This window comes from Dipodomys merriami, unplaced genomic scaffold (genome assembly GCF_024711535.1).
Source record: "Dipodomys merriami isolate MVZ:Mamm:240054 unplaced genomic scaffold, mDipMer1.0.p SCAF_63, whole genome shotgun sequence".
Classification (NCBI taxonomy): domain Eukaryota; kingdom Metazoa; phylum Chordata; class Mammalia; order Rodentia; family Heteromyidae; genus Dipodomys; species Dipodomys merriami.
This window is the reverse complement of record NW_027206213.1, coordinates 5,468,233-5,484,564: the sequence shown is the minus strand read 5'-3', so window position 1 is coordinate 5,484,564 and position 16,332 is coordinate 5,468,233. Positions and strand designations below refer to the sequence as shown.

Genomic DNA, 16,332 nt, shown 5'->3' with positions numbered 1-16,332 from the left:
CTATCTTTTACAGAAAAAAAATCTGGAATATGGTACAATTTTAAAGAAATAGTTAAAATCATTTGTACACAACTTAGGTGGTAAGATCAATTCCAAAATAAATCTGACAATTGAAATAACAGATTAAGTTTACAAATGTAATATAAAGATATTTCTTAGAACCCTTGAGAAGATTAATGAACTTCTCATAAAAGATACCAAAATAGCACAATAAACTTATTCAGAACATATTCAATAATACAAACTAAAATACTATCATGGTAATATGGTAATAGCTAGCAAAATGGCACAGGTAATTACCCTCTGACCTAGGAATCCCACTTCTTGAAATCTATCTCAAAGATGCACTGACAAAGATACAAAAGAACATATATTCACTACGTTATTATTGATAGTAACAAGGAAATGGAAACAACACAATACTGGCCACTAGGAACTACTTAAATAAATGTAATACATTTTTAAAAGAAACAGAATGTACTCTTAGAAGAATTAAGAAGTGCCTGTATACTGTATGTTTCTCAATCTGTATTCCTTGTTACACATAAAAAAACTCATAAAATTTTAATATCACACAGCTACTGTACATTCCAACCATAAAATATCCAATGTTTTTGCCATTCAAACACCAATTTTGGGCCTGGTAGAGGAAAGAGATATCTGTATTGAGAAAACATGCCATAGAATATGGTATAATATCTGGGTATACTGTAATATAATCACAGAAAGGTGGGAAAGGTAAGAAAAATGTGATAGTATTTATCCTAGGGAGATCAATAAACTCAACAGAACTCTAACTTTTCAAACAGTTGAATTACTGATATCTTGGCTTCTTCTCAAAGCATATAATGTGAAAGCCTTCTTACTAAAATATTTGAAATCTAAATTATAGATTATATAGAATTATAGAATCCATAATATGTTGAATATTTTTGATACAATCAATAATAATCCCTGAAATAGAATCTCAAGATTATATTTGGTCAATAAAACCACAAGAAGCTAGAAAATATAATAAACTCTTAATACTCTCAAACCTTTTATTGTTTTGCCAGTCCTGGAGCTTGAACTTAGAAGGCCTGATTACTCTCCCTGAGCATCTTTTGCTCTACCACTTGAGCCACAGTATCATTTCTGGCTTTTTCTGAGTAATTTATTGGAGATAAGAGTCTCATGGACTTTCCTGCCCAAGCTGGCTTCAAGCATAATTCACATATAGCAGCCTCCTGATAGCTATGATTACAGGCATGATCCACTCACGGATGCCTAGCTTCTACCCTCTCTTAAAAAAAGGAAGGAAGGAAAGAAAGAAAGAAAGAAAGAAAGAAAGAAAGAAAGAAAGAAAGAAAGAAAGAAAGAAAGAAAGAAAGAAAGAAAGAAAGAAAGAAAGAAAGAAAGAAAGAAAGAAAGAAAGAAAGAAAGAAAGAAAGAAAGAAAGAAAGGAAAGAAAAGAAAAAAAGAGAAAGAAAGAAAGAAAGAAAGAAAGAAAGAAAGAAAGAAAGAAAGAAAGAAAGGAAAGAAAGAAAGAAAGAAAGAAAGAAAGAAAGAAAGAAAGAAAGAAAGAAAGAAAGAAAGAAAGAAAGAAAGGAAAGAAAAGAAAAAAAGAGAAAGAAAGAAAGAAAGAAAGAAAGAAAGAAAAGAACCAGGCATGGTAACACAGACTGAAATCCCAGCTACTTGGGAGGCAGGTATAAGATTTAGTCTGAAGCTAACTCAGGCAAAGTTACTAGGACTTTACCTTTAAAATAAAATAGATAATTAATTTAACAATGGCTACAGGAATAGCTCACGCTGTAGAGTTTAATACTGAGAATGGTGCAAAGAAATAAAAAGGTCTGCAACAGGAAACAAACTAGTTTCATTATTTATTTTGGGAGGAGAGAAGGGAAGTCTTGGGGCTTGAACTCAGGGCTGGGCACTATTCCTGAGCTTTTGTGTTCAAAGTTAGTGCTCTGCCACTTTGAGTGGCAACGTCACTTTCAGCTTTTTTGGTGCTTACTTGGAGATAAGAATCTCATGGACTTTGAACTGCTGTCCTCAGATCTTAGCCTCCTGTGTAGGTGGGCTTACAGTTGTGAGCTACCAACATCCAGCCATTAATTCTTGTCAAAAATTATGTTCGTTCCTGGCTCAGCAAATCAACAGCATAACTTCACAATTTTAAATCTATAACATTATAAAATTAGCACTGATATTCAGAGTAATGTTTGAGATCTTCTAATATGGTCACTTACTACATTAAGAAGTATAGCTTTTCAGGTCTTGTATGACCTAGAACGAGTTATCCAAGACTTTGTAAGCTCCAGTTTTCATATCTGTCAAAATAGGGATATTACCTATCTCAGTTTTTGTAAGGGTAAATAATACATGCAATATACTTAGCATGGTATTGGTTCAGAGTTCTAATGTATTTGATGACTGTCCTCAATTGTTGGCTGATAGCTCTAATTAATAGTGATAATAAAATAGTAAAAAAAATTAACAAAAATAATGAAAACTTAAAAGTTCCTCCATAAATCTTTACAATATAAAAAGCAAAATATAACAGTCCTGAATTGTAAAGTAATTAAAGCTTTCCTGTATCAAAACTTGCAAGTAACCAATACTGAAGAGTAGGTTGAGGCCCATCCATTCTGGATGATCATTAACCTTAGCAATTCCTTTAAATTAGTATAAAGTATAAATAATATATATTATTTCAGTCATTTCATTGCTAATAGAATTTCTTTTTGTGATAGTTTAAAATATTTATTTCCCAATAATTAAAACTGCCCACTTTTGCAAAAATTTTAGGCAGGCAGTAAATTATTTTAAAATTACAAAACCAAACTATGCAAATAGACCAGAAAGCTCAGCCCATAATCCAAAGGTCATGGAAAGAAAAAGAGAAAAGATATGTAGGCACAGCTATTTTGCCTGACATTTAAAACCCAACAGACTAAAAAACACAAATAACTTTAAGATAGATAAGACTGTTGTTATCATAGGAGAATATAAAGGGTACTTTGGGAGTTCAGAAATCACAAGACAAAGTTAAACAGCAAATAATTTCAAGGTCAAAAGCTACAAAATAAATGAGAAAAAAGAAAATACATATATTGTACATTTTCTAGATATTGTTAACACACATAATTTCAAGAATTTTTCAAGTTCTTTTTTAGAAACAAGAATTAGATTAGGGACTGATGGCTCACACCTGTAATTCCAGCTACTCAGGAAGCTAAGACCTGCAGGATCATGGCTCCAAGTCATCTGAACAGAAAAGTCTACAATTACTCAAACTGAAGATGTGACTCAATTGATAAAGCACCAACCTTGAGGAAGAAAGCCAAGCAAGAATTGTTCTAAATCTCCGGGCATCACTAGCTCATGCCTAGCTGGTCAGGAGGCTGAGATCTCAAGATCTTGGTTCAAAGTCAGCCCAGGCAAAAAAGTCCATGAGACCCATATCTCCAAAATTAAACACCAAAAATCCAGAAGTGGAGCTGTGGCTGAAGTGGTAGAGCATTAGTTTTGAGCACAAAAAGCTCAGGGACAGCACCTAGGCTCAGAGTTCAAGCCCCAGGACTGGAGAGATTGCCCTAAATTCAAGCCCCAGTACTGGAATAAATAAATAGGGTTCTGTATTTGTAGTAACTTCTAAAAATTGAAGTATAAGTAAAGCAATAGAAAGAACAAAATATACAAAAGCAAAATAATATCCATAAAATATGTAATTGTCAAGTACCAATGGTTTACACCTGTAATTCTAGCTACTCAAGAGGCTAAGATTTGAGAATCATTGTTCAAAAGCTAAACTAAGTAGCAAAGTCCACAAGATTTCATGTCCTATAAACCTCCAAAAAAGGCTCTGGTAACAACACACACGCACGCACGCACGCATGCACACACACACCCTTAATTAACAAATCCTTTGTTGACCTGCCAAGAAAAAGATTTCAAATATTAAGATGTTATGCTTTTCTTTTTTTCTTTTGGTCTGTTGCAGGGCTTGAACTGTGGGCCTGAGCTCTTTACCTCAAGACAAGCATTCTGCCACTTGAGCCACAGTATCACTTCTGGTTTTCTGGTGCTTAACTGGGTAAGTGTCTCACAGACTTTCCTGTCTGAGCTGGCTTTGAACCTTGATCCTCAGCTCTCAGCCTCCTGAATAGCTATGATTATAGGCTTGAGCCACTGGTGCCAAGTTGATCCTACACATTTCTAAGATAAATTCTAGGAAAATGACTAACTAAAATTTGGTCAGAAAGGAAAACAAAGTAGGTGAAATTCCTACTGATAAAACATAAACATTTTCATAAATTAAAAACATGATTTATGCCATTAATGTTTACAGAAGACAAGAAACCTGTAATACACATACTTCCTGATGCATTAGACAAAATAATAAAAGATCTAAAATGAATTGTTTCCAAACAAAGTTAAAAGGCCTTAAAAATATTTGTGAAGTTATACAAGAAAGTAATGTTGATACTTAACAACCTTATAACAAAAAGGAAAGACAAAAACAAGAAGTAAATCACCAGTTAGAATTTAACACATTTAAAACAAAGTACAAAAGTTATAAAAAAAAAAAATTAGTCTTCAAGTATAGATCAATATTATTCTTTGACTAGAGAAATATTTTAGAGTATTTTTAATTTTGCAAATTACTTGCATATGGAGATATCAAACTTTAATAAAGTTAGTTATATCCTGGAACTGACATTTACTAAGCAGCTTTACTGAAACATTTTACATGACAAATAAACCATCTTTACACATGTAAGTTGTAAAGAAAGTAACAGAAACATGAGAAAAATGTAGCTATGTACAACATTTTAAAGACTTTTTAAAATCACATACCCAAACACCTGTTTATTTTGCTTCCCCTATGCTAGTGATCAAACACACGGTATCAAGCATGGGAGGCAAGGGCTCTTCCACTGAGTTATAACCCCAACCCTAAGAAAACTTAAACATTTAAAAATTTTTTGCAGTTCTGGAAATGAAACTAGGGCCTAGTATACACTAGAAAAGCACTTGAGCAATAACCCCAAACAGTTTACAGAATTTTTAAAACTATTTTGTCATTTGCATTAAAGTACAAACTAAAAATGTAAAACTGAAGATTAAAAGGACTGGGGATTTAGTTCAGTAGTAGAGCACTAGCCTAGCATGGCACAGGCCTGGATTCGATCCCTAGCACAACAATGAATGAATGGATAAATGAATGAGTACCCAAATTAGGAATAAACACAAATAATATTTATATTCTGTAATTCAATCCATCATAAAACATTCATAAAAACTCTGCTCCTAAATTTTTTCCACACAGTTTTGGATAACTACAATTTTCATTAATACTACTGATTACAAAAGTATGAGACAAGGAAAATAAAAGCATATGACTATTGGGGTAAAAGTTAAAACAAGTTTAGGGTTGGTGTTTAGCAAGAAAACATTCAATCTTTGATTCTATTCCTTAGCTCTTTATTATGTGAAAGATATTGGCTCTGATATTCATCAACATTCATTTTTTTATATAGAAGTAACAAACGAAAAATACAGTTTCTGTCACCATGGAAGCCAATTTTTCTGAAAAACTGATTATTTTAAATATATCACACAAACTAAAAAAAATTAAATTTCAGAGGTGAAAGGGCAATTAGAAATCGTGTAGTCACTTTGGGTTCCATGTTGCAGAACCCAAATTAGGCTTCAAATATCCACGGTTTGCCCTGAAATTTTAATTGCAAAAGTTTACATACAAGTATATTTTTATGTAAAGAAGTTCCAATGATAGTTTTCAACAAATTCTCTAAGAGGTCAGAGTTTCACAGTAATTGTACACTCATCACAGTCCTGTTTTAACATAGCAATACCTGTCTCACACCCCTCCAAACAAACTGCAGAGACAAAGCAGAGAGCATTTTGTTCTGTTATTTACTATTCACCTGGTGTGTGACATTGTAGTATGTACGCAAGTACCATTCCTAAATCTATGAATAAAACTACTTAAGAATTCAATAGTGCTTTATACATCAATATTCCAACCATATAAAGAATTCATAATTCAATTGAAATAAAGTTATTTTGAAGCTGTCTTTCCCAGAACATATTAAATATCATCTGTGAAAGGTTTGGATGAGATTTCCAGAAGATAGTAACTTCTATAAGAACACTGAATAACTGCTTATTAGCTGAATAAAATGTTAATAATTTTCATTTGGGTATAAAAAACACTAACATGATTTCACACAGAAAATCTAAAATTGTAATCCTAAGGAATTTTTATATATAATTTCAAACATTATGTTTTCTACAAAGTTTTTATTTAGTTTTTGGCTTTTTGTTGCTAGGAATCAACTCAGGGCCTGCCACAGGCATCTTTTCTCTTCCTGGCTTGTTTGCTCAAGGCAAGCGCTCTACTATCTGAGCCACAGCACCACTTTGTTTTCTCATGGTTAACTAGGGATAAGAGTTTCATGGACTTTCCTGCCCTGGCTGGCTTTGAACTTCAATCCTTAGATCTTAGCCTTATGAGTAGCTTGGAATACAGATGTGAGCCACCAGAGCCTGGCTCTCTTTCCTTTCTAAAGATGTTTTCAAAGTAAGAACTTTGTGCCTTTCCTATCATGGTGTGGAAAACTTATATATGTGTGTGCCAGTCCTTGAACTCATGGTCTGACTGCTGTTCCTGAGCTTTTATGGTAAAGGCTAGTACTCGACCACTTGAACTATAGCTCCACTTAGTTTTTTCATGTTTAATTGGAGATATGCATCTCATAGCCTTTCCTGCTCAGCCTGGCTTCAACCATGATCCTCAGATCTCGGCCTCCTGACTATCTAAGATTATAGGCATAAGCCACCAGTGCTTGGCTTAATGTGGATTTTTTTATACTATAAAAAACAGACTGCAATCTCAATCTATAAAAACTGGGTGTGGTGGCATGTGCCAGTCATCCCAGATGAACTGTGGTCCAGACTGTCCTACACATAAACAGATGACCCCATTTAAAAAATAAGAGGGTGCTGGTGGCTCATGCCTATAATCCTAGCTACTCAGGAAGCTGAGATCTAAGGATCAGAGTTCAAAGCCAGCCCAGGCAGTAAAGTCCATGAGACTCTTATCTCCAGTTAACCACTCAGAAAACTGGAAGTGGCGTTGTGCCTCAAGTTGTAGAGCATTTTGCCTTGAGCTGAAGAACTCAGCCCCATAACTGACCAATAAATAAATAAATAAATAAATAAATAAATAAATAAATAAATAAAAGTAGATTGCAAATTAGAAATGAATTTATTTAAAACCTACTATAAAGTTTTATAGCTGGGTGCCAGTGGTTCATGCTTGTAATTCTAAGTACTTGGGAGACTGAAATTGAGAGGATGGTAGCGTAAGGCATAAAACTTTCCAAGACCTATTCTAATAGCTGGGTGCAGTGGAATATGCCTGTCACTCCAAGTTACATAGAATGTTGAAACTAAAAGGATAAAGGTACCCAGGCTAGCTCATGCAGAAAAGTCCACAAGATTTTCTCCAACAAGAGAAACTAGACACATTGGCACATGCCTATAATCACAACAATAGGAAATCCACAGTAGGTAGATCAAAGTTCAGGCACATACCAGGGCAAAAAGCAACACACTATCTCAAAAATAAGGCTGAAGGCACAGGTCAAGTGGTAAAGCATGGCAAATGCAAGACCCTGAATGTGAATCCAACATTCTCTAAGCAATAAATAAAAATTTTAAAGCTGGGAGCTGGTGGCTCACGCCTGTAATCCTAGCTATTCAGGAGGCTGAGATCTGAGTGAGGATCATGGTTCAAAGCCAGCCCAGGCAGGAAAGTCTGTGATACTTTTTATCTCCAATTAACCACCAGAAAACTGGAAGTGGCACTGTGGCTCAAGTGGTAAAGTGCTCACCTTGAACTGAAGTGCTCAGGGACAGTACCCAGGCCCATAGTTCAAGCCCCATGACCAACAAAAATAAAATAAAATGTTTAAATCTTTAAAAATGAATTTAAAAATACTAATTCTCCATATTTACCCAAAGCTATTTCAACTTTCCAAACTGTGATTTGCTGTTATTATATTTATCTCCTAGAAATTTTGTTTCTCTATAAGTCTTGTAAATATTCCTTACAGTGTTTGTCTTGTGTCAGAATAATATTATTAAGCAGACCAATCTGAAATACTTAGAATACATGTATACTTTTAACATTACATACTAATATTATCTTTTAAAGTTTGCTAACATTACTTCTAATGGCTTACTTAACAGACATACCGGAAGCTATGAATGCCCTGTAATTCCTGCTGTAGAACCTCTTGCGTTGTTGCTATTAAGTCCAATGCGCCAACAAATTCAGAAGTAGATAATAACACCTGCACTGTAGGCTGAGTTTGGTGTACAGTGGCCATTAACTTCAGTTTATTGTATACTTTAACACAATTATTTCTGGTAAGTGCCAGTCTTAAAATATGTAGTGATCCTTCACACATTACTTTATCAATCTGTGCAATTTTGTCACGAAGCATTTTTACAGCCTGGGAAGTTTTCTTGAGGTAGTCCTGCAATTCATGTTGAGAGGTCATTGCATGAAAAAATGCTTCTGAACGTAGAGAGATCTGATGAGCAATGTTTACTTCCACAATGTCCAGGTAATGGCTCAGCTTAAAAGAAATGGAAAAAAAAATCATGATTATAAGTATACTTTTCTTGGATATGTAAATACTGTCCAGAAATGATAAAATATTTCCACATGTATTTTAAATAATAAATGTGAATTGTTTCATTACAGGTTCTTCAAAACAATGGAAAGGAGGGGGCTGGGAAGGGGGCTCAGTGGTAGAGTGCTTGCCTTGTATGCTTGAGGCCCTCGGTTAGGTTCATCAGCACCACATAAGCAAAAAGAAAAAAGCCAGAAGTGGTGCTCTGGCTCAAGTGGTAGAGCGCTAGCCTTGAGCTGAAGAGCTGAGGGACAGCGCCCAGGCCCAGAGTTCAGGCCCCACGACCGTAACAAAATAATAATAATAATATTGGAAAGGAGATGAAAGGTGCTACCCCAAAACCAACAAAAGATGATTCACCTTCTTCCTCAGTTCCTGTCATTACTACTGTACAAAGGCCAACTATTTTCACAATCTACAATTATCAGATTATAATTCTAGTTTTAAAAGTCTCTTCAGCCTACACCAACATCAAACATATATCATTCACTGAAGTAGAGGATTATAGTTTCCACTTACTGACCTCTTCTTTCTGTGTGTTGAGTATTTTATATACATCTAGCTTTTTTTCTCATTTTAACATCATTAGCATATAATTATTCTCATTTTACAAATGAGGAAACTTATACACATTAAATACCTTGAATAAAGTTATATTGTAAGCAAGTAGCAAAAAAAAAAAAAAAAAAAAGAAACTCAAATGTTAACCCACATCTGTCAGTCTCAAAAACTGAAGCTCTTGGGCTGGGAAGGTGGCTCAGTGGTAGAGTGCTTGCCTTGTATGCTTGAGGCCCTGGTTTAGGTTCACCAGCACCACATAAGCAGAAAAGGCTGGAAGCAGTGCTGTGGCTCAAGTGGTAGAGCACTAGCCTTCAGCTGAAGAGCTGAGGGACAGCACCCAGGCTCAGAGTTCAGGCCCCATGACCGACAAAAATAAAAAATAATAAAAATTAAAAAACTGAAGCTCTTTTTACTTGCTGTTTCAAAATACAAGACAGATGTTTTAGTCATAAACTGTAGAATATATTGGAATTCATTTAGAATGTTTTTTCAAGGCTATTCATAAATTTTTGTCTTTAATGTACTATACTCTTCAAAATTAAGAAATACCTTCAACAATTCAAGTGTATTTTATTACAACCAAGATTCTTATAATTTGTATTATGCTCTTTTAGTTTCAAATCTGGACTTCTTTTCTAACTGTAGATGACTTTTTTGACTACATTATCTTGCAATGTCTCTAGTGATTTTCTTTTTTAACTTTAATAGTTCAGATTTCAGGCACTACTTCTAAATATCTTAAAGTGTTCTTTAAACCACAGGCATCACTCATAACTTCTGTTGTATTTTTTCAATAATCTATTAGAATATCTAATAGATTACAAATAGGAAATGCTGTCTTGTTTTCATCTTCAGTATAGCTGTTATTTATTTCCCTAAAAAAAAGCAATCTGGACCACCATTGTAGGATGGATTGTAAGCTCAAGTGGAGTCAATCCTCAGAATAGTAATTGGAAAATGGATAAATCCTTTAGGATAGAATAGAATTTATATGCTACTGTCAATCTCTGGACTATTTTACCATCCAAAATAAAGTAAGGAACTTTGTCAAAATGTAAATAAATGCTATCACTAAGTGCTTCCCTATATCCTGCCCCACAGAGAGCTAAGTATGGAACCCAGAACCTCATGAATGCTTGACTTGCTCTATCACTAAGTTACATCCCCAGCCAACCAGTTTGTCTTTTGAAACAGTCCTCATGTGTACTGCAGGCTGGCAACAAAGACCCAGTTCAATATTTTACATTACAATGCAAACACTTTATCACATCACAGACCAACACTTTGGATAATACAAAATAGGATGTTAATTTCCCTAATTCTGGAAGTAGAATCCTCTTCTCCTTAAACCTAGCAAGATAAAGTAGCTGCTGTCTATTGTAATAGGAGCTTGAAAGTGCTGTCATAGAATTCTTTCACTCCTAACAAAAAATAGAAAAGGAATCAGAATGCAAATAAAGGAAATCTGATTCTGTGACTTATAAATAAAAAGGAAATCCATTACTTTAGTCACTTTAAACACTGGGGATAAAATATTTATTTGATTTTCAGCTTTCAGGATTCATCAATATTCATAATATTTCCTACTAAAATAACATCGAAGAAATAATCTTCAAGATATTCTTAAAAGTATTTGCATAGATCAATGAGATTTTTATTGTCTTTTGTTGCTTTTCTTTTTTGAGGTGTTTTCCTCCAGGGCATAAAAATGTAAAAATAACACCTGGAGCAAGCCTTCTCTATCATTTTCAGCAGAGTGATGAATTTGTCCTTAAGTTAAAAAAAAAAAAAAAAGGAAAAGTGAGCTCACTATCCCTTTGAATTGTGAGAAAAAAAATACTCATGCATCTTTCCCCACATCTCTTCTCCTGTTCTCTTCAAGCCTGTCTGTTCTTCAGTTACTGAGAAGAACTGGACCTAATTTATTAAAGTTTTCCTGAGAAAAGCTTTCAAACTGCCAACAATGTCACTAGAACAAAAGTTTTTTCTGATTTAAAAACCATAGTTTTAGAAAGGCTCTTAAGCAAGTTCTGAGAAAAAACAGAAACTAAAAGTTTCTATTATCCAAGTTTTAGAAAATTCTCAGTAAGTTATATTTAAAATCCTAAATTTTAAATTATTTTCAACATGATGACTTTAAAATACAGAACACTGGAAATTTTAAAGTACTTCTGACTAATAACATGAAGGCTTGTAAAGCAAAAAAATATCATAAGAATACCGTATTTAGATGCCAACATAAAGGGGATCCAAATAGGGAAAGATGAAGTAAAACTCTCCCTCTTTGCAGATGACATGATCTTGTATTTAAAGAACCTATGGACTCCACTCCCAAGTAACTCAAGCTAATTCAAACCTTTGGCAAAGTAGCAGGATACAAAATTAACTCTCAAAAATCAATGGCTTTCCTGTATGCCAAAAATGAGAAGAACACGGCTGAAATCAGGAAAACAACTCCTTTTGTAATAGCCCCATAAAAAATAAAATACCTAGGAGTTAACTAAAGAAGTGAAGGAGGGCTAGGAAAGTGGCTCAGTGGTAGAATGCTTGCCTTACATGCATGAGGCCCTGGGTTCAATTCCTCAGCACCACATAAGCAGAAAAAAACAGAAGTGGTGCTGTGGTTTAAATGATAGAGCGCTAGCCTAGAGCTGAAGAGCTGAGGACAGGGCCCAGAGTTCAGGCCCCATGACAGACAAAAAAAAAAAAAAACAAGAAGAAGTGAAGGACCTCTGATGAAAACTTTAAAAACGTGAAAAAGGAAATTAAAGCAGAACTAAGGAAGTGGAAAAACCTCACATGCTCCTGGATTGGGAGGACTAACATTGTGAAAATGGCAATACTGCCAAAGGCTATCTACTAATTCACTGCGATACCTATCAATATTCCAACCTCATTTTTAAGGAAACAGAAAAGGCAATCCAAAATTTCATATGGAACAATAAAGGACTCTGAATAGCAAAAAGAATCTTTAGCAGCAAGAACAGTGCTGGAGGAATATCAATACCAAACCTCAAACTCTACTACAAAACCATAGTAGTCAAAACAGCTTGGTACTAGCACAAGAACAGACCTGAGGACAAATGGAATAGAACTGAACACCCGGAAATGAACCTACAACCTACAGCCACTTAATCTTCAATAAGGGAGCTTTAAAAAAAAAGAAGAAGAAGAAAGAAGAAGAAGGAAGAAGAAGAAGGAAGAAGAAGAAAGAAGAAGAAGAGGAGGAAGAGGAGTAGGAAGAGGAATGGAAGAAAGGCTCTTCAGTAAATGGTGCTGGCAAAATTGGTTAAACACCTGTAGAAAACTAAAGCTAGATCTTTATATATCACCCTGTACCAGAATCAACTCCAAATGGATCAAAGACCTCGGAGTCAAAGCAGACACTCTGAAAACATTACAGGAAGGAATAGGAGAAACTCTAGGGCTCCTTGGCACAGGCCAAAATTTTCTTAATAAAGACCCAGAAACACAACAAATCAAAGAAAAGTTGGACAAATGGGACTGCATGAAACTGCAAAGCTTCTGCATGGCAAAGGACATAGCTAGCAAGATTAGTAGAAAGCCCACGGATTGGGAGATCTTCACTAGCCATACAATGGACAAGGGTCTCATATCTAAAATATACTTAGAACTCAAAAAATGAAGTCCCCCAACAACAAATCCTCAAAGAAACAACTGCCCAATTAAAAAGTGGGCTAAAGACTTAAAAGAGAAACTTCTCTGAAGAGGACATAAGAATGGTCAATAGACACATGAAGAAATGTTCAACTTCTCTAGCCATAAGAGACATGCAAATCAAAACAACATTGAGACTCTACCTCACCCTAGTTAGAATGGCTATAATCAAGAAATCTAGTAACAACAGATGCTGGAAGGGATGTGGCCAAAAGGGAACACTACTGCATTGTCGGTGGGAGTGTAAACTTGTTCAACCACTTTGGAAAGCAATATGGAGGTTCCTCAAAAGACTCCATATAGAGTTCCCCTATACCCAGCAATCCCACTTTTAGGCATTTACCCAAATGATCACAAACAAGGCCGTACTAAAGCTACCAACACAACTATGTTTATCACAGCATTATTTTTTTTTCTTTTTTTTTTTTGGGTCCAGTCATGGAGCCTGAACTCTGGGCCTGGGCGCTGTCCCTCAGCTCTTCAGCTCAAGGCTAGCGCTCTACCACTTGAGCCACAGCGCCACTTCCGGCTTTTTTCTTTTTGCTTATGTGGTGCTGAGGAATAGAACCCAGGGCCTCAGGCATGCAAAGCAAGCACTCTACCACTGAGCCACCTTCCCAGCCCTATCACAGCATTATTTACCATAGCTAAGATATGGAACCCAGATGCCCCTCAGTAGATAAATGGATCAAGAAAATGTCATATATACACAATGGAATTCTATGCCTCCATCAGAAAGAATGATAGCATCCCCTTTATTAGGAAAGGGAAAGACTTGGAAAAAATTATATTAAGTGAAGTAAGCCAGGCCCAAAGAAACATAGGTCCCATGGTTTCCCTTATCTGCAATAATTAGTATATGTCTAGGACAAGAAGAAGAAGCCAAAAGCTATGTTCATATGACCATATAACCTGATGCTAAGAGAAATGAACCCAAGATAGAGACACAGGAGATTTTATCTTTCTTGCTGTTCTTTTAATGTTCTTATAATGTACTATGTGATTTTTTTTGTTGTTTCTTCGTATGTTCTTTCCTCATGATACAACCCCTATTGTCACTGTATTTGATTCAGGTATCCTACATCTTGTATACATTTTTCTAATTTGGAGAGGGGAAGGGAAATAACAAAATGTTGAAATAAGGATACAGGATGAGCCATTGTAACAGTGAGATGTACAAGACACTATGTTGAAAACAAACTTTACAACTTTGCAGGCAGGGGTGGGGGGGAGCAGGGGAAAACAAAAGGGGAGTAACAATGCTTGATAGGAAATGGACTCATTACCTTGCTCATAAAAATAAAACAAAATACTGTATTTAACTATAATATTTTTGCTAATTCACAGGAAATTCCCAGCTATTTTTGGGGGGGAGGGGGGGTCTGGTCGTGGGGCCTGAACTCTGGGCCTGGGTGCTGTCCCTCAGCTCTTCAGCTCAAGGCTAGCACTCTACCACTTGAGCCACAGTGCCACTTCCGGCTTTTTTTTTTTTCTGCTTATGTGGTGCTGAGGAATCAAACCCAGGGCCTCATGCATGCAAGGCAAGCGCTCTACCACTGAGCTACCTTCCCGGCCCCCAGCTAATTTTTGCTTTTTCCAGGAAAAGCTGCTTTCTGTGTTTATCATGGTTATAAAATTAGCTGATGCAGAGCTAAACCATTTGGGATAAATACAAAGCATTCATTGTGTTATCTAATATATTCTTTCAATCAGTTTTAGAAAAGATGCACTGAGTCTGTTTGTGGGCTCATGCCTATAATCCTAGCTACTCCAAAGCTTGAAATCCAGGATTGTTGTTCAAAGCAAGCCCAGCAAGACAATCTGTGACTCTCTTATCTCCACTAACCTACCAGAAAGGAGCTGTGGCTCAAGTGTTAGATCGCTAGTCTGAGCTCAAAAGCTTAAGACAGGAGTTCAAGCCCAGGACTTGAAAGAAAGAGAGAGAGAGAAGCACTCAGAATGTTTTTCCTTTTTAACAAGCACAACTTTTATTCCACTAAACCAAAATACTCTTAGTACCAGTTAAGATTAAAATGCTGGGCCAAGTACAATGGATGATGTGTGTAATTCCTTTACTATGGGGAAGACGGGGAAGATCCCAGTTCAAAGCCAACTCAGGCAAAGCCATCTCAGCAAAGAAGCCAAGTGTTGCAGAGCTTGCCTGTAATCTCAGCTATACATGGGTATAATAGGAGGATCACATGTATAGGCAAAAAGTGCAAGACTATCTGAAACATAACTAAAAAGGGAAAACACTGGGAATTGTGGCTTAAGTGGTAACTTATTTGCCTTGTAAGTAACAAGACCCTGAGTTTAAAATCCCATTAGCTCCAAAAGAAGATTAGAATGTTTACAATTATCACTAACAACAAAGATGATAGAGCAATTGCCTAGTATGCGTGAGTTTCTTGGCTAAAATCCTAAGTCTGAAAAAGAGAAAAATTTATTTATTTCTTTATTTTTTGCATTGGTCATAGGGCTTGAACTCTGGGCCTGGGTACTGTCCCTCAGCTCTTCAGTTCAAGGCTAGTGCTCTAGCACTTGAGCCACAGCTCCACTTCTGCCTTTTTCTGTTTACGTGGTGCTGAGGAATCAAACCCAGGGCCTCACGCATTCAAGGGAAGCATACTACCATTGAGCCACCTTCCCAGCCCCTTTTAAATTTTATTTTATTGTAAAGAGGGTTACAGTTACATGAGTAAGGTAATGAGTACATTTCTCGTCGAGCATTGTTACCTCTTCCTTTGTTATTCTCCCCAAAAGAAAGAAATTGAAAGAAGATCTCATCTGAGCACACACAAGTAATTATCACTCAACCAAAATGATATTACCAGTATTCTATAGGAAAAAAGTCAAGGAACAATTACCTTTTCTTGAAGTAACTTTGAGGAAGCTGCATCACGATTTCCTTTTCCACCAGCAGTATTAAAATGAGACCATGGTAAAACTGAATTAAAAGTTAAGGAATCATCCAAGGCAAAATCTGGTTTCATAAAAATCTATTAAAAGAATACATATTTCCCCAATTAGATTACAACATTTTCTCTATATCCATTACTCCTCCAACATTACAAAACCACTAAACAAAAATTAACTTGGATCTTGAGTGTGAATAGCAAAAGCAAATAGTAATTATTTATTCACACAAAACTCTAGATCCAAAATTTACAATAAAAGTAAACTTGGCGAGTCACATTTAAAATGTTCGCACAGGATATTAAAAAATGTTTTTAGGGGCTGGGAAGGTGGCTCAGTGGTAGAGCGCTTGCTTGCCTTGCATGCCTGAGGCCCTGGGTTCGATTCCTCAGCACCACATAAGCAAAAGGAAAAAAGCCGGAAGTGGTGCTGTGGCTCAAGTGGTAGAGCGCTAGCCTTGAGC

General features: G+C 35.8%; 1 protein-coding gene across 4 annotated transcripts in view; it reads right to left on the bottom strand.

Annotated features, from left to right (window-relative positions):
* Positions 1-16,332, bottom strand: part of LOC138815255 (vacuolar protein sorting-associated protein 54) — a 99,456-nt gene that overhangs the window by 49,642 nt on the left and 33,482 nt on the right. For all 4 annotated transcript variants that reach the window (XR_011368234.1, XM_070004538.1, XM_070004539.1 and 1 more), the window contains exons 6-7: positions 15,821-15,952; positions 8,272-8,657 (exon numbers count right to left, since the gene is read on the bottom strand). Coding sequence is in view for 3 of the 4 variants with exons in the window: in XM_070004538.1 (XP_069860639.1) it covers positions 8,272-8,657; positions 15,821-15,952 (518 nt within the window). In the remaining variant the exon portion in view is untranslated. The remainder of the gene's footprint in view (positions 1-8,271; positions 8,658-15,820; positions 15,953-16,332) is intronic.